Source organism: Macrosteles quadrilineatus, unplaced genomic scaffold (assembly GCF_028750875.1).
Source record: "Macrosteles quadrilineatus isolate MER2022 unplaced genomic scaffold, UCM_ALF_1.0 Scaffold_8__2_contigs__length_117827958, whole genome shotgun sequence".
Taxonomy (NCBI): domain Eukaryota; kingdom Metazoa; phylum Arthropoda; class Insecta; order Hemiptera; family Cicadellidae; genus Macrosteles; species Macrosteles quadrilineatus.
This window is the reverse complement of record NW_026542601.1, coordinates 56,266,199-56,285,333: the sequence shown is the minus strand read 5'-3', so window position 1 is coordinate 56,285,333 and position 19,135 is coordinate 56,266,199. Positions and strand designations below refer to the sequence as shown.

General features: G+C 34.6%; 1 protein-coding gene across 1 annotated transcript in view; it reads left to right on the top strand.

Annotated features, from left to right (window-relative positions):
- LOC128999428 (endoplasmic reticulum transmembrane helix translocase) overlaps positions 1–19,135 on the top strand; it is a 41,605-nt gene that overhangs the window by 4,683 nt on the left and 17,787 nt on the right. Inside the window, exons 3-11 of the mRNA XM_054425948.1 lie at positions 8,143–8,336; positions 8,612–8,840; positions 9,653–9,806; positions 10,441–10,593; positions 13,104–13,286; positions 13,446–13,583; positions 16,026–16,146; positions 17,225–17,382; positions 17,870–18,045. Coding sequence (XP_054281923.1) covers positions 8,143–8,336; positions 8,612–8,840; positions 9,653–9,806; positions 10,441–10,593; positions 13,104–13,286; positions 13,446–13,583; positions 16,026–16,146; positions 17,225–17,382; positions 17,870–18,045 — 1,506 coding nt within the window. The remainder of the gene's footprint in view (positions 1–8,142; positions 8,337–8,611; positions 8,841–9,652; positions 9,807–10,440; positions 10,594–13,103; positions 13,287–13,445; positions 13,584–16,025; positions 16,147–17,224; positions 17,383–17,869; positions 18,046–19,135) is intronic.

Here is a 19,135-nt window from a genome sequence, read left to right as displayed (position 1 = left end):
TGCCACGACGTCCAAAAGTACAGTAACTGCCAAAAATATAGTCTTTCTACAAGCTTTGGACGTCGTGGCACTTGGACGTCGTGAAACAGCGCACTATAGAATTGTAAAAAGTAACATTTGCGGGAGTGTTGCACGACGTCCAAAGTCGCTGCCAGTTGCACGACGTCCAAGTGTCACGACGTCCAATAAATATTTGACTGTTGCACGACGTCCAATATAGCTCAGCGCTGTTGCACGACGTCCAAGCTCCTACATGATGACTTGCCGAATAGTGTTCTCTCGTGTAAAATGCTTATGGAAGGTTTATTAGTTATATATACATGGTTATATGTTCTTGTTCAGAAATATATATACAATGAATATATGAACCATTAATTGAAACATCATAAAGTAAAAAAAAACATAAAAAGAAAAAAATAAATAAGGCAACAGTTGGAAAACTATAAGGTTTAGGCCTACATGGTTTGAAAATGATGACATTTTGTTAACAGCCGATCAACTTCATTATGTTTGGAGTAAGCTTTTAAATACTTATTTTTTTCAAGACTAGATGATTGTACATTGATCAACATGATCTTTGAAAACTATTTTTTATACCCTCATTTTAATTTTTACTAGTATAAAGAATAGAATGCCATTTTCGAACTGTTTTTTAGGCTTCAATTAAATGTATTTATGTCGCAAATATGTTTATTAATAGTATTCACCTAACATTGGCTTAGTTTCATTTCGATAAATTTTGTGTTTGTGTTTTGCTACACCACTTATTAAATTGCAACCAATGAGAATCTATATAAATGAAATTAGAGTTTTGTCTGTACATTGCTCAGAATCATTCATTTGTAGGTTATTTTTACGTTTTATACATTAAAGAAGCCGAAACAAGTCTCATCTAAATTTCTGTCTGTCTATCTTTCTGTCTTCCTGTAACACTCAAGATGGGATTTTACGCAATCTTCTCCAGGAAAACGAGAGTACCTATCAAGTCATTTTAATCACTGGATTGGCGAGAGTGTCTTTAGCCATTAAAATATGGCCTCACTACTTAGTAAATAACATTACGGACGTTCAAAAATGCAGTTTTGTGCGATTTTTGTCAAGTTTTCGTCCAATTTTTATCACATAATGATCTATGAAATAAATAACGAACAGCTGTTCGGATCAAGATTATTATTTTCTCGCTGTCACTGATATGCTTACAAATACCACAACCATTTCCGATCACTTTTTGAAGGCAAAGCCCATCCAAGTGAGATTAAAATTGTTGTCTTACATAACGGATTTAATTAATCGCAAGTGGAATAATATAGTGTAACCATAAATAAAATTTAATAACATCATCCAGGTTAGGAACCAGAGATTCTTTGTGTATAAAATTGTTCTTGAGTTTTGATAAGCTTGAATCAGTGTTGTATAGGGCTGGGAAACTTGAATGTATTAATGATCGTCGCCAATAGCTTACTAACTCATTGACGGCGCTTCAATGGTGGTTGTGTAAAGTATAAAGTGTAAAGTAAAAAATCATAACTGCAGTGGGTGATTGTAACAGAGGTTTACGGTTTTTGGATGATGCTAAACTCGCTTTTCCAATGTGTCACTTTCTGTTCCTACTCACTTACAGTTCACCGTATGATGCAATCGCTGGACCATACAGCCAATAGGCCCATAGCCCATCTCTTGGGTACTTACGCCTACCCAATTATTCATAACAACCTTTTCGACGACGATCCTTGATACCGGAACTTTTCCCTAGAATACACGGCCTCCCTACTTAAGAAATAAAATAACAAACGTCCAAAAACCCAGCATTGCGTAATTTTTGTACATTTCATTCTAATGTTAAAAGATATACCAATCATTGTTTAGAGAATAAGCCTGCGTAATCTATTAAATAACAAACAGTTGTTTTTATAAGGTTGTTTTTTTTTTCAAACTGACACCAATAAGTTTACATTAAAAGTTGTTTACGAATAAAGCAATTGATGGGAAATAATTTTGATTGCCGAAAACTTTTCACGAGAAAATCCAAAACCAAGAAATCAATAACCTTGGGACTTGATTAACGCATTTAATTTGTCGGACGTAATTCTTAACTGTAAACATTGGTTTTTTGGTACTGGTTTTTTCCTTATAACCGTTGGTAGCAGCAAGAGTCATTTTTACGTACCAACACATCACTGTAATTTACAAATTAGTTATCGTTGGTGTTGCACCTTATTTATACAGTGGTATTACAGCCTTATTAAATTTAACTGATGTCTTAACTGTATAAGTTTTGCTTTTTCTGCTTGGATTCCAAAATGTTAGTTTATGCTAAGAAAATGATAACTCATTTAAGTAAAACATTTGTTTAGCAAACCATCATGAATTGTTTACGATATACGTTGTTTAAGTATCAATAGTTCGTGGCCTATTTTGGTATTTTTTATTATAGGTTAAATTACCAATCTAAATTGTCTATAGTACTTCATTTCATAAAGTAAGCCGTCATTTTGACAGCATTTCGGGTCACCTTCGGTCCAAGCAAATATAAATTGTCATGATAAAATTTGATGACATTGACAAAGATTTCAAATTCTAATTTTATATGTACTTTGTTATGCTTAAAACGTAGCAAATTCCCTAATTAAGTTCTGTATTTTTGTGTGTATGTCTGTTGGTAACGCATTATGTTATTTCTCAGTGTCACGAAAAGGACAAGAGCATCTTGATAATGAAAATGTCAACCCGAATAAAGTGTTAAATGGTGAGGTTGAGGTAGTACTTTAAATACCTTTTACCATTGTGGGAAGTAACTTTCAACTATAGGCCTTAGGGCTATGCCTCATAGATCTAGGCCTATAAAGCTTTTTTTAGTTTAATCATTAGATTTAATCATTTATTTAACATATGGACCAACACGATCCGGGTGACATTTAATTGCGAAGCATTTGTTTTGGCTTGAAACTGTCAGATACTGTATTTGCGAAGATGTATACATAATAGTTTTGCCAGCATATCTGAAAATATGCAAACCAACTGCTTTTCTTAATATAAGAAGGTTTCAACTGACTACTTTAAGATCCCCGTGCGTAGAACGGGCACACAGCTAGTATCATATAAATAAGTCCCCAACTCTAAAATACAACGCACATGAATTGAAAATGTTATAGGTTTAATAGTACTGTAGCGAATCGAATATCAATAAAGTTAACGTATAACAATAAATTTACATATTCCTAGATTATAATTAAATGTGTTTACGAAGGAACACCACAACTTCAAAATTCAACATTACAGTATATTTACTCAAGATTTATTGTTTTCATATAGCACAGTGATGTTGCCAACTAGCGTGGGAGCGGAAGTCCTGATAAAGGCTGGTTCTCGGAAAAGTAATAAACTTGTAGTTTGAATTGAATGAAACATTTTTTTTTAAATTTTGTACAGTATTCATGGGATCCTCAGCATCAAGTACAAACTGCAAAATGTGTGTCGAAGGTCTGATTAGACCTTCCGAGATTTAGACCTTCAGCAACTGATCCGTTTTTTACCTTCCTTTAATTTATTCATTTTCATGTTGTGCTTCATGTAATATACATAGACTAGAGGGCCACTCATGCCCTTTACAAATAAATTAACATTTTCGCACTAATACAAATCAATATCGTCATTAGACAAGAATTAAAACATAAAATTTATAAACAAAACCTACCACGGCATATTCTTGAACAAGTATGCCTACAAACCTACGATAAGCATGTTTGTTATTATTATACTTAACATACAAATGCTATGACTTAGGGCATAGGCTACCTGCTTTCCTAGATAAAACATGCGAACTAATTGCGAGTGCGACGTGAACTTAGAAAAAGACTAGTAAGAATTAACAACTGTGAATTTCTCAGAATTGATTGACAGTTCAGACGAACCTATGGCCACAGACTACGGAAACCTACAGTATTATTGTATTAGTATACTGTATTTGTATTATTGTGTTACTAGTAGAGTATACCCGTCCTTCGTACGGGGTTGTCATATGAGTATAAATGCTTAGGCTATCGCAGTTATGGGAGAGGACACGATTTAAAAAAAAAAAAAACTGGTCTTTTAATTTATACGGTATCCTATTGTGTAGCACACATCTACCATAGTCCTGATGTTCTACCACTGCACCTAGACCATGGAAAAAAGTAAAGTTCTCATTGTGTACCACAACTTTTTCTTGCTAGTTGGTTCAAATTAGCTGTGGTCATTAATGCAAACAAACAACATAATAGTGATGCACCCTGTTTGGCGAGCCTTATAACTTTTTAATGCTGTTTAATATCATAGAACCAACTTGTACAGTTGAAACGGCTGACAAAATTCTTTAATTTCTTTAAATATGAATTCTCATAAGGTTAACTAGAGAAAGTCCAGAGCCAGAGCCACCGGGGTGGAGACTGAAAGAATTTTTGAGGTAAGAATATGTTAATCGGGGATGTTAATCTCATCATACCAAATTTCAACCTTGTCGGTTTAGTATTTTTCGCGTTTGCTTGTAACAAACATCCATCCATCCATCCATACATCCATACATCCATGGTTTGCACTGTAAACAAAAAGCTATCACAATAGTTCCAAACCGACAAATAGGAAAAATAGGAAAATATAAATAAATATGGAAAATAGGGTAATTTTCTAAAATATTTTAGTGAAATTATATAATCAGGCAAATGGAAATTCAGTCTACAGATTTGCTGTGGCAGGGGGATTATATTACGGTTTACACAAAAATAAATCAAAACATAAACCTCATAACACTCAGGAAAAGGGCCTAGGTTGATAGGGCAATGATTATAGAATCTTAATTATTTCCTATATCCATGATGAATGATTTCTTTTAAAACGAATTATTCCCAGTGTTTCACAGGAAACATTTTTAACCATTGTAGTAACATCATTATAGCTTAAAAAGTTGATCGTTTACATAATATTTAGCACATTTGGCGCATAAAACTTTTTTGAATTCGTCATATTATAAGTGTATGAAAATTCATATATTGTGTATCAATATCTACTTATCTCATTTCTGTTCAATGGAAGTTATACAATTTCAATGATACCGTTACTTAAATGATAAGTCTTACAGCTGTTATAAAACTGTGCATACATTTTATCTTACGAGTAAATTTGCTACCAATTGATATAGTACGACGATTCTATTCTACTGCAGTACTTAGAATTATTCTACCACTAAACCACACACACATTAAACCAACCATATTTACTTTTGGGCTAGTGATTAATTTATTTTATTAATCATACAATATAGTGAATAGTGTAGTCATTTATTTATTTTGTTTCTATGACATAGCTCTCTATTTTGTAGAAATCAATTATGCAATCATAACAACAGAAATACTGCATCATTACATTGTACGGTGACATAGTATTTATTTTATATATAAAAAATTTTAGCTAATGAAATAATTAGTTCAATTAGAACCATTGAATGTTGAATAATTTAAACATTAATCGAAGACGAAGCGGTTGACAACTTTCAAACAGTTGACTAGGACTAGTTGCCTTCAATAATTGCAATGCGAACTGTATGCACTGAGGTCGGCAAACAGTGTTCACAGTTTGCAGGTACTTTGGACGTCGTGGCACTTGGACGTCGTGCAACAGTCAAATATTGATTGGACATCGTGGCACTTGGACGTCGTGCAACTGGCAGAGGCTTTGGACGTGGTGCAAATGATACTTCTTTACAATTCTACAGTGCGCTGTTTCACGACGTCCAAGTGCCACGACGTCCAAAGCTTGTAGAAAGACTATATTTTTGGCAGTTACTGTACTTTTGGACGTCGTGGCACTTGGACGTCGTGCAACAACTCAAAAATGATGTTTTGGACGTCGTGGCACTGGAAAAATATTATTGGACGTCGTGGCACTTGGACGTCGTGCAACACTCCCCTTATGTCTGTGCTTCCAAAATGCCCATATGACGAAAATCGTCATATAGTGTCACTTTCTTTTAAACAGCTTATAACTCATTTAAAATTATTCCAAAACCAAATAATTTTGATACCATTTGAAAGAAGAGATTCTAAACTTTCATTATATACACAAACGAAACTTATAGCATTAACAAATCGATTTTGTTGTCGCTACAATTTGAATGAAAATGTAGGCGCAAGACGATTTTGAGTTTGCCGCGTCAATTCATTACTCATGTTCAATAAATCTTAGCGCCGATAATCTTGCTTGAAACTGGTTGTAGTTGGTACCTACCAATAGTAATTGTAGTTTTGTTCTGGAGTTTATTTTCGTATCAAGAATCACGTGATTATCATGTCAGACAATTTGGGAAATAATATTTAGAAATCAGTTGACATTTGAAATTACGAAAATCGTCATTTAGGCAATGACCACGAATACTAGAAAAGACCCGGTATAGATCATAAACATAAACAAATGACGTTTTTGGCACGAAAATAAACAAAACCATATGTTAATTATTAATGCTATTAGTATAGGCTTTGTTTACTTTCGGACCAAAAAACGTCATTTGTGTATGTTTATGATCCATTCCAGTATTTTTGTAGTATTCGTGGCAATGACTAATAAATCAATAAAGGATTTTGTTAAAAATAACACAATGATGTAATTTATATTGATCTGTGGCCAGAAATAAAAACGCACAAATTGAAATACAGAGTTCTTGTTGACACAGCATAATTAACTGTTTCTTTGGTGAAAGTCGCCATTACTGTTGTGCGGCGTTCACGTCTTGTGTGCAGCTGTAAATACATATTTTATTTGTGTTTTATCGCTACAAATGTGTTGTTTTATTTGTTTTCTTGAGTGATGTGATAGTAATTGTTATCCATGTTATTATGGGTAATGATAATATGACCCATAATAACATGGATAATAATAATTCCCATCACATCCACTCACTAAATAAAACAACACATTTTTTACAATAAAACTTAAAGATTTACTAGTAAATTATGGGTAAATGATTATTCTTTGTGGTAAAATGACGTGTGATTATGAAATGTCGCTTGCTTTTTAGTGATAACGAAACGCTCGAGACGAAGCGACTTGTCAATTCACCTTGACCGGCTACTTTCCGAACTCATCTAAAATGCTTATGAAACATTTATTAGCTACTTATTATTTCTATATCCATAGGTATATATTCTCGTTCAGAAATATATATACTACGGAATATTTGTACCATTTTAGTTACATCATAAATTTAAAAAAATACATAGAGCTTTAATAACTTATTTTCTTTTACGACAAAAATAATGTTTTCTTTTTCAACTCATATAAAACTGATAAAACAGTTATCACTGTGCACTAAAGTGTATTATATCATATAACTATATTATTACCTTTACTAATATAACAGTCTTGGCTTATTACAGTGATATTTGCTATTTTTCAGCGTTTCAAATAATTAGTGTACATTTATCAATATTTTCCAACTTCGTATATTTATTTATTCAGATGGGGTGAGTTTTTTTTTTTTCAAAAATCAAACCTATAAAATGTCAACATTTTGTATATCCTGAATTTTTTGTTCATAGTTTTGTAGGAAAATATCAGGACTCTACTTTTGAAATTTGTGTAAAAAAGTTTACATAAATTTTAGTTTTTCAACTGTAGCAAATAAATTACACCCTAGGGATATTCATTTATTTATTTTATTCAAAATCTTCTTCTTTTCTCTACAAAATGAGTATGTATATGACTAGGTTATCATAAGTAATTTAGACACTGCAAATTTTTAAAAAGAACTCTTGCAAAATTACAAAAATGGCAGGGACATTCATCCAAACCATCAGGGCAGTCCTATGGTTAAATAAAACACACATATTTTTACCGGAAACCTAAAATAACTGACTAAACTAACCTAACCTAACCTAACTGATTTGTAGCGGCTGATAATGAATGACAACGCGGAACGCCCTTTGACCTTCAAATAGTCGCCTGCTCCAAATACTTGCTTTTCGGCTAAAAATTCTTGCATTTTCCAGTTACTACTAACCTACAGAAAAATCAACGGTAATATGAGGAAAATTTAAGTTGACCCATACTTGGCTCAGAATAACCAAAATGTTTTATAGTTTTAACAGATTAAATACACCATAAGGGTTTTTACAGGATTCCAAAGTACCAGAACAAAATGCTATCTGGTTCATATTTCAAAAGACAAAATATGTATGGGATGAAGATAAGAAGCAATTCCGTGGGCTTCAGTTCCCAACCGACATGTCATTCAGGGAGTACACTGAGTGGAAGGGTTATCAAGAGGACACTGATATTGCAAGTGCAGAAATTAAATACGGCAAAAATGTGTAAGTTTTGTATTATTTTGTATTTTTCTCAATTGGTAATAAATACTTCATAAAGAGCATTGAAAAATAATTTTAATTTTATAAAGTGACTTAAAAACTGGTTGCCTAACAGTCCCCAGTAACTTACTGATGTGTCAAAAAATCACAAAACTATGAAAACTTTGGAAAAGTTTCGGTTTTGAGATTCGAACGGTGAGTTTCGATATTCAAAAGTTTTTAAATGAAAGATGTTGTTAGTTTTAGTCTGAAACTGCTGACTTTTTGCTATGTTACAGATTGGACATGGTTGTGCCAGAGTTTATGGAGTTGTTCAAGGAGCGAGCGACAGCGCCGTTCTTTGTATTCCAAGTGTTCTGCGTAGGACTGTGGTGCCTAGACAAGTATTGGTACTACTCTCTCTTCACTCTGCTCATGCTCGTCTTGTTTGAGTACACTCTGGTGCAGCAACAGTTGCGGAACATGGCAGAGATCAGGAAAATGGGCAACAAACCACATATGCTGCAGGTGAATTTGATAATTAATCTGCTGTACACAGTTTTATCCCTTTTAGCTTTTCTTCTCAATTCTGCTTCTAAAGCTGTAAGACTGAATTACAGTCTTTTTTTTAGATAGCGTATCTAAAATACAGCAGGAATTAGGACTGGTTGATGACACAATAAATTTCAACAGGGCAGTTTTAAGTTGAAAAAGCAAAACTGTATACGTCTAATAACACTTGTAATAATATATTTATACTTATACTTTTGACTTACAAGACGGTAAATAAAGTACATGTAAAAGTTGGTAAGTGGTGATTGATTTCGATTGGACACTCCAATCATCATCAGACCCAATAGGCAAATGTATGATATCTGATGATGATTGGAGTGTCCAATCGAAATCGATCACCTCTTACCAACTTTTACATGTGTTTACCGTATTGTAAGTCAACAGTATAAGTGTAAATAGACAACAACAACAACAAGTGCTATTAGACGTATATAGTTTTGCTTTTTTAGGTAATTTAATAACACATATGCTGCTGATCAAGAAGTTAGTTTTAAGTTTCAATCCTCCAAACTAGCCAATCAAATGTCAAATCTAAAACTTTAGGCAAGATTTCTAGATTTTGCTAGTTTTGGGGTTTTGTTTCAACATATCAACACATTAGCTGAGATTCAATTACATTTGTTCTTTGATGTATAGATAGTAGGTAATTTTATTTCAGTGTTAGCATATCAGTGTAAAAGATCAGAAAACGAATGAATATAGGCCTAGTAAATATTTTACATAAGTACACAATTAAATCAACTATATTAGATAAATAATCTGTTCAGGTATATCGTAACCGTCGGTGGCGACCTATACAGAGTGATCAGCTGGTGCCTGGTGACATTGTGTCCATTGCAAGGTCACAAAACGACAACCTTGTACCTTGTGACATGCTGCTGATCAGGGGCCCTTGTATCGTGGATGAGAGCATGCTTACTGGTAAGTGTAGTTGGATCAAAACAAGTTGAAGCCGTATAAAAGATAGGTAATTAATAGTTTTTAAGGGTCTGGAGGACAGGAATTTCTCATGTAAAACAGGACGGAAAATTGTTTTATCTCTTAATAGTTGGACAAGACAACAATTCAAGCTATTTTCTTACTTAGGTACTACTACTTAAGCAAAATATTTTAAAAACTTTGGTTAAATTTAGGCCTATTCTTTATTTACTTTTTGAAATTTGACAATAAATTGTTGACGTTTATCAAATAAGTTTACTTTAGTACCTACTAGCAATAAATGCAAACCTTCAGTCTATGTGTGATCTTTTCCATGAACAAGCTTCCACAGTCACATACCGTACATTTGTGGTATTTGTCAAAGGATTGGGTACAACTGTGTCAAAATCAATAAAACAGTTCTGTCCTGTTTCAACCTGTATGTGGAGTGCCATTTCCTTTTGTTCATTTTTGTCCTGGAAAATTAGTCGGGTACCTACAAGTATTGTGCTGTCCCCTCCAAAACTTTTTGGAACTCCAGCCCACGTGCCAATCAATTCAATTAGGCAGCAACTATATATCCTCCCTTGTCTATTAGTATGGTAGCTAAGTAGTCTAATGTTGTGTTTCGTGACAGGTGAGTCAGTACCACAGATGAAGGAGCCGATTGATGGTGTAGATCCTCACAAGATACTGGACGTGGAGGCTGATGGGAAGCTGCACGTATTGTTTGGAGGCACTAAAGTGGTCCAACACACTCCTCCGGGAAAATCATCCGCAGGCCTCCGAGGTAACCTTGACATAAAGGCAACAGTCAGTAGGACTTCAATCACCCACAGTGTTAAATATCTCAATTTTACTGATTATTCAAGTCACTGATTAAAATAATTAATTTGATTAAAATAATTAATTTTCCTGTATTGCAGGGTAAAGTAATGTTGACAGGGGCAATCGTAATTGCAATTTAGGCTAGGGCCTATATATATTCTTACATATTTTACAATAAAAATAGATTATGATCTTATGATAGTTTTACTATTACAGTCCAACCTCGGTATAACGAATCTGAAGGGACCGAACTGAATATTCGTTATATCAAGGATTTCGTTAAAACGAGGTTCGTTATATTGAGGTTAGGTTTGCAGGAATTTCGCTAAGTCGAGGTTCAGAACCAGCATCAGTCAATATAGGTCGGGATTTGACCTCATTAAAACACGATTAAAGTAGCATAGGCTACAGTACTTTACAGTACAGTGTTTACATTGTGAAGTAGAACCTCGATTATCTGGGGTACTAAAGGGTAGGGATCTTTAATATTGCGCAATCATGACATTTCTAGACATTGACCTTGGAACAGGTTACATACTTACTTACTTACTGCTGTGGCCACTGGTACCCTAGATGGTACTTGGCCTCCCCAACACACTGCCTCCATAGGTCCACAGGTTACATACTGTAAGTTTAAAATCACAGCTTACTATAACCCACCTAAAACCTAGCCAAACACTCTATTGTATAGCAATAAAACACGCAAAGAACAAAACAAAACAGTAGATAGTTTTGTAAGCTACTGCTCGTGATAGGCCGGTAGGCTACAGTACTGCTTTAAATCACAACAGAGGAATGTCAATACTGTAATAATCATCAACTATAGCATTGGTGTTGCCTTAGTTTAAACAAATCGTATTGAAAATAATAAAAATATTAGATAAGTCGTTATAAAAGTGTATGATCATAGCCAACTTAAAGATAATAAAAACACTCTTAAAAGGAATGTTAAGATAACGATGTTGCTATTCTTTCTCTTTGCTTTGTTCTTGTATTCTTTTTATTTCTTAGGTTTCTCTTCATCCAAAAATTGTACAAGTCACCATAGTTACTTATCACCCAATCACATTTTACTAAACATAACGTCGTCATCAGTCTTCAGAGAATGAAATCAGTTCTCTCTCAGTTGTAACATAGCGCGCATGCAGCGACGACAGCAGACAGGGATGTGTAAACGGAGCAGACGAATGTTAGCACAAGTGTTGAAGTCACCTTTCCATTTCATTTGATGAAGAAACTGATTTTTCAAAAACAATAATGGGGGTGGGGGGTTTGTTGTATCGAGGGAGGCACGCAGACAATTAGTTAAGTAGTTCGCTATGTAGAGGTTCTGACAATGATAAATTCGTTATATTGAGGTGTCTCATTTTAGCCGGGATCATGAAAAATTCATTAAATCAAGGTCGTTGATATGGTTTGTTCGTTATGTAGAGGTAAAACATACATTGTGTCTTATGGAGAGTTCTAGGGGATTCAAAAAAATTTGTTATATCAAGGAATTCGTTATATCGAGGTTCGTTATATCAAGGTTAGACTGTAATTAACCACTATAAAAGTATATTTAAGAATATTTTCAAAAATTAGTTTTTTTTATTAAATATGTAGGTATTATTACCTTACCTTAACTTACCTATTAGGCCACTCAAACCTCAGAAGGTTTTTGGCCTCGCCAACAATGCCTCGCCATCTCTCTCTGTCTTGCATCCATTGAGCCTCTGCCCCCAATCTTCTCAAGTCCTTTTCCACTTGGTCCTTCCAGCGAAGTCGTGGTCGTCCCAAGGGCCGCTTTCCTCTTGTTAGTCCTTCATTTATCGCTTTAATTGTTGCATTTTGTTCTCTTCTTGCGATATGGCCTGCCCACCTGAGTCTTCTGCTTTTGATTTGGGCTATTATGTCCGGGTCTCTGTATAGCTCTCGAAGCTCTTTATTAGTGCGTATTCTCTTTATAGTAGGTATTATAAAAAAATAGAAAAGTATTTTTTAATATGAACATTTTTTAATTCTGCAAAACAACACCTCTCTCATAGTTCTAATTTGATTCTTAAAGGCACTAGAGCAGTTTATATTTGAACAAACATTGCATTTTTTGTATACAGGGTGTACTAGATTACCAAATTTTATTTAAATGTAATCTGAAATGTTAATGTAAAATGACTGTATTGAACTAATACTGATCCACCAAATTACTGACTATTTCAATAGAGATTATTCGAAACGCTGAGAACTAAGCTCACATAACTTAAACATTTCGTCAAGTGTAACATATCCACAAAATTATACCAGGCTTGAATTATAAATACCCCCTAATTTACCATAATTAATTTTTCATTGTTGCATTTATCAAATAAATAAATTTGTATTGGTTCAAGTTAAAATTTCATTTCCTCCTATTTGGCTGTAAATAATAAATTATGGAATAAGAAAATGATATGGATTAGGTATTTTGATCATTTACCACCTATTGTTTTGCAGCACAAGACAACGGGTGTGTAGCCTATGTTTTACGCACTGGATTCAACACCTCCCAAGGCAAACTTCTCCGCACTATACTCTTTGGAGTCAAGAGAGTAACAGCTAACAACCTAGAAACATTTGGATTTATTCTATTCTTGCTTATCTTCGCCATTGCAGCAGCAGCCTATGTTTGGATTAAAGGTTAGTAAGAAAACTAAGTGAAGAATACTGAATCTGCTTTCTTCATTTCCAAGTTATACTACATTTCCAGCTATTTTGTATGCAATATAACCACTTCCCAGCCTGAAAATCAGTTTTTATTCTCTCACTGTGAATTCTAAGTACTATTTTTATTTACAGGCTCAGAAGACGAGAGTAGAAACAAGTACAAGTTGTTCTTGGAGTGTACGTTGATATTGACCTCAGTTGTACCGCCAGAGCTGCCTATAGAACTGTCACTGGCAGTCAACACCTCGCTCATATCACTGTCCAAACTGGGTGAGTTATGTTTGTCATCATATCGTGTGTCTAGATTCCTCTGTAAACTACCAGACTTGAATTTGAAACTTGGCTTCAGGAAATTGAAGTCACGTTTAATTTAAAATAGTTGGGAAATCTAGTTGCATTTGCCTTCAAAATAGGATCTTTGACTATTGATAGACATTCCATCTCCATGTTTAAGTTGTCACCAGTTTTTTAAAAGTCACAATTGATGTAAAGTAGTTGAAGTATAAACCATCCACATATTTTGCTTATATAAATTACAGATTGTTGTTGAATAATCAGACCTAACAAATTCAAACCAATAGGACGCCTTATTGTTAACTAGGCCTGTAACATCTTTTATGCCACCGTAACTATTTCAATAACAAAAAATAAAGTTGAAAATAGATTTCTAGACACAAGCTGCGATCTGCACACTGGCAGAACTATGTTCTTTTTCAATAAAATTTGGCAACAGCTGGTTGAAATAGATGGAATGTGTACTTCAGTATCCAAAAGTCAATAGTAGGACACAAGACACCAAGCTCTTTTTACTTTTAATACTTTTCGATGAAATGGCGACCATACAAAGTAGGTATTTTAAGCCAAGTATGAATGGAGATGAGTGTAGGATGAGTGGTGCGATCTTGTAGTCTTGTTAGTGACTAAGGCCGACATATTCCTTTGACACAGCTGTTAATTAATAGCCCATACAGCTAATGGCAACTAAGGGACCTACAGTTTATAGTGGAATCCGAACCACATTTTTGCCTTGGTATATACGAATTGGTCTAATTATCAGGATAGTACTGCGGATGGTTGTAGTGCTCACTCGTGCAGACGTTAATCCACACGAGAGAGTATCGCATCCACAGTGCATGCCTATAAATATCCACAATTCGTGACCTCCTAGTAGCTGGATTACAGGACGACGCCACCCGTCCCAGTCATGTATATTGGAACCGAGGGTCAGGTTTACCACTGATTATGGCAATTCCAATTTGTTTTGATTTGTTTGATGCTTTTCTTCAAATAAAGTTGAAAATAGATTTCTAGACACAAGCTGCAATCTGCACACTGGCAGAACTATGTTCTTTTTCTATAAAATTTGGCAACAGCTGGTTCAAATAGATGGAATGTGTACTTCAGTATCCAAAAGTCAATAGTAGGACACAAGACGCCAAGCTCTGTCTTTTACCATGCTATTTTGTGTATTCTCATAGTTTCCATTTCATGAATGGTAACTCATAACAAGTTATAGTATTTGCTAACCTTCTAATCTGAAGGTTGGTGGTTGATCCCATAAAGGGGTTGATCTGAACCCAGATTAAATTTGTCATTGCTATCAATTAATGATACCATAGGTTTATGTTAGATAGTAGCAATACCAGGGATTGAACAAAACCTGTAAAACGCGCCAAAATGCTGTTGAAACTCACAGAATAAAAATTCATATAAACTTCATAACCCTCAAAACTCTGCAAACTGCAGTAGCCTGAAGATTGGTTTGCATGTTGTGCTAGCCTTCATTTGATTAAAATCTGACGATAACAAAAGTTGCAACGCATATTAGGGACCTTAGATGGTGTTCTGTTACATCATTTTAATAAATCCATCTTTCCCTAAAGAAATACTAACTGCACCCTGGTAAGTTCGTACTCACTGAACTATTTCATAACACTACTTAAAGCACTCGTAAGACCGGGGTGAAATAAGAAGGCGCATTATACTGAACTGAATTACCGCCAGTTGACATTAAAGGAGTGATGGAACGTTACATGGTGAAGCCGGTGTAGGTAGCGGGCAACTGAGGCCGAGGAGAAGCATCATACGGGACAGGTGGGGAATAGGATGCTGTCGGTGATTGGTTTAATGTTCTACCAACGGTATTAATTTATTCAACTGAATTATCCGTTACATCACTGTTGCCAATACAAATATTAAATGTTATAAATCAATATGCATATATTACACACCCCACGTAACATTCAAGAATTAGTAACAAAAACAATGTAGCATAGAGCACAAGGGCCTAGGTTTTTAGGATTTTTTGAGAGGATAGCAGGCTTACCTGAATGGGAAAGAGTCCAAACTGGCAACTTACAAAACTTTACAACTATATACACAAAACATTAGAATGTTTCACTGTCACTGACAGCATTTTCAACTAAGGGAGAGAGTTTTCTACATGTCCAAAAATCATGTAGAAAAATCATGTCCTTTTTGAACATGTAGAAAACTCTCTCGCCCTTAGTTGAAAATGCTGTCAGTGACAGTGAAATATTCTAATGTTTTGTGTATATAGTTGTCAAGTTTTGTGTTTCCTGTGCCAGTTTGGGCTCTTTCCCATTCAGGTAAGCCTGCTATCCTCCAAAAAAATCCTATTAAAAACAATGTTTACTAAATAACAATTTTGAACTGACACTTTTCTCAATGTTTTGTTCGGTATGTCTACAGGTGTGTTTTGTACTGAGCCTTTCAGGATCCCCTTCGCAGGCAAGGTGGAGATTTGCTGCTTTGACAAGACAGGCACCTTGACCAGCGACAATCTGGTTGTGGAAGGCATAGCCGGTATTGGGTAATTGTTGAATTTTGCTTGATATTTACTAATCAAACATCTCATTTGTCAAAGCTAACACATTTTTAGTTGCATGAAATCCAGTTTGTAATAATGTTTCATATTTGTTTCCTAATAAGGTTGATTCTGTTCCATTTAGGCTAAGACAATTGGATTCAAAAATAATTTTGACATTCTGACATGATTCCCACCCTGGGTATGGATGAGTGAAGAAGTGTCGAATGAATGAGATTATATTTTCATCATCCGTCCTGCAAAAGTGAAAAATCTGCATCTTATGACCTGAACCATACATTGTAACTCCCCGAGTTTAAAACACTAAATTACGATGGCAGTCCAGAAAGTAATAGACGACGCTTCGCATTGAGGCCACTTGAGGCCGTCCTATTGCTGCCATCTTAGTAACAGAGCGTTCCTACACTCAGTACACGTCCAGCTATGGGAGTGTGCATTGCATATCATATCTCTCGTACTTTGTCTGCAGTGGAGTGTTGAAATTAGCGCTGCCATTGCAAATGCCGCCACTTGTGAGGTGTAATCTGTGATCAGTTTTTTGTTGGCAAAATATGAAAAGCAAATTTAAATTTATCACCATCCTGGCTGTATGCATTTCTTTGTTATTGAGATAGTCTCATGTAAGGTTAATTATTTTTACATACACAACTCAAAAGAAGTACCCGGTATCTTGCAAGTTTCCTTGTGCTGTAGAGCTGGAAGACTCATTTGTCAATGTAAGTTAGTGGAACTCTATCACACCCAAGTTACCCATAATGTTGAGAAATCCAAACTGCTACATTTTCCAGTGCAAAGTTTAAGTCCTTGCCTTTTACACATTTTAAGAATATTTATCTTGTTGCTCTTGATGTAGTAAGACGTCAAAATTTTATTTTAAAGATTCAGAATTGTTATGGCGTTTGTTCATCTCAAGTAGCCCCTACTGTTCTTTAAGTCTCTATATTTTAATCACCTACAATATTGTCAACTACTCATTAGACTAGGATATCTTTCATTTTAAAGCTTTCTCCATTTTACCCATCAGCTAAACAGCTGTTGAATGTATTGTATGCTTGTGTGGTAGGTCATCGCCTGAGGCAGTCACACCGTTGTCAGATGCAGGACTGGAGAGTGTACAAGTGTTAGCGACGTGTCACTCACTGGTGCAGCTAGAGGACGGACTAGTCGGCGACCCGTTAGAGAAGGCGACTCTTACAGCTGTTGACTGGAACCTTACAAAGGGTAAAACTATTCATATTCAAAAAATTCTGTAGTATACTACATCCCATCTACATGGAATAAGTTAGCTAAAGCCAATATGTTATTTAAAAACGACTTAGTTAAATTATGAGCTACTAATAGAGTGTGTTACAGTTTGAGTTTATAATGATTTTTTTTCTCTAGTTTTCGTAAGTGTAACAAAAAAAAAAAATTGGCAACTATCAAATGTTTTGGATGATTTTTAGTGAAAATGTATTGTTGACTATCCTAGTTATGTGTTTGTCAGTGAAATGCTCTGGCTGTATCGTTTATGAATCATCTGGTATGGAATGTTCTAAAGAAATACTGATAGGTTGTATAACATTGAGACATTAATCCCAGTTTTTATCAGATTGTTGCCAGAAATTTATTTGTGATGTATTCAAACAATTTTAAGCATTTTATCTAAACATTTTAAAACAAATTTGACCAAGTGATGTGTTGATTGTGCTATTCTCGTCTGTAATAGGTGACGCTGTTATACCCAAGAGAGGCAAAGCTCCCGGCATGAAGATATTCCACCGTCATCACTTCTCCTCTACATTAAAGCGTATGTCAGTAGTGGCTGGTTACACACTGCCCGGCACTACAGACACTACCTACATGGCTACTATCAAGGGAGCACCTGAAACCATAAAACCTATGGTAGGCCCTTAGTTTCAACAATATATATTAGTACAAGTATAAAAGTAACACAGTAATGCTGTTACCGATTAAAATCCTTGTATTTAGAATTTACTGATGTTTTTTCCACCACGATTAATTTACCTTGAAAATGCATTGAACAACTAACCTGAATTTGTCAATAGCTAAATGGTGTAACTCTCAGCTGTTCTTGCTTACTTCCCCCATAACATTGATGCTTAATATAGCCATTAAATGAATTATACATTCTGACAGTATACTGTGATAGATTTCTGTTAAGGATATTTCAATCTTTTGTAATAAGTGGTAGCCTATTTAGGAACTGGCACAAATTTTATTCCCTTAAGCTAAATGGTTTAAGTTACCTTGCTCCGTCAAGTGATTTTTTGTTAGTACTACTAAAGTTTCAGACTTCTCAAGTCCATCAATAGGTGTGACAAAAACATTTTCCTTTAAAGCTTACACAATCTATGATTTATTAACATATATCAGACCAAAATGCATTGCTTACTTGATGACAATATTAAAATTAAAATATCAATTTGTTGACAATAAAAGGCCTATAACTTGAGAAAAACATATTAAAATTCCTTAAAGCTGTATTTGAAAAATGTTGACACCATTTCCTATTTTGAGTGTACAAAATTGTATGTATTTTTAAAACGTTTTTTTTAGCTCGCTTTCTTGTCCGGTACAAATTTTGCAATCAATTTTATACTAAGTTCCCGATGAGCTCAAGACTTGAAACTTGAAACATGGCTCACAAATGGATGACAATGCAATATTATATAATTTAATTTTCATATTTCCCTTGGGCTAAGCCCCATGGACTTGTTGTTATTAGCTCGCTAGTTCCTTTCCTAAAAATTTTGATATCAATTTTAAACGAAGTTCCTGATGAGCTAGGGACTTGAAATTTGAAACATAGCTCACAAATGGATGACAATGCAATATTATATAATTTAATTTTCATATTTCCCTTGGACTATGCCCCATGGACTTCCAAATTTTCCATGTTTACATTTTGAAAGAATGTAAATATATCAATTAATTTAAGTCAGCTGTAAATACTTAAATTTGACAGTTCGAA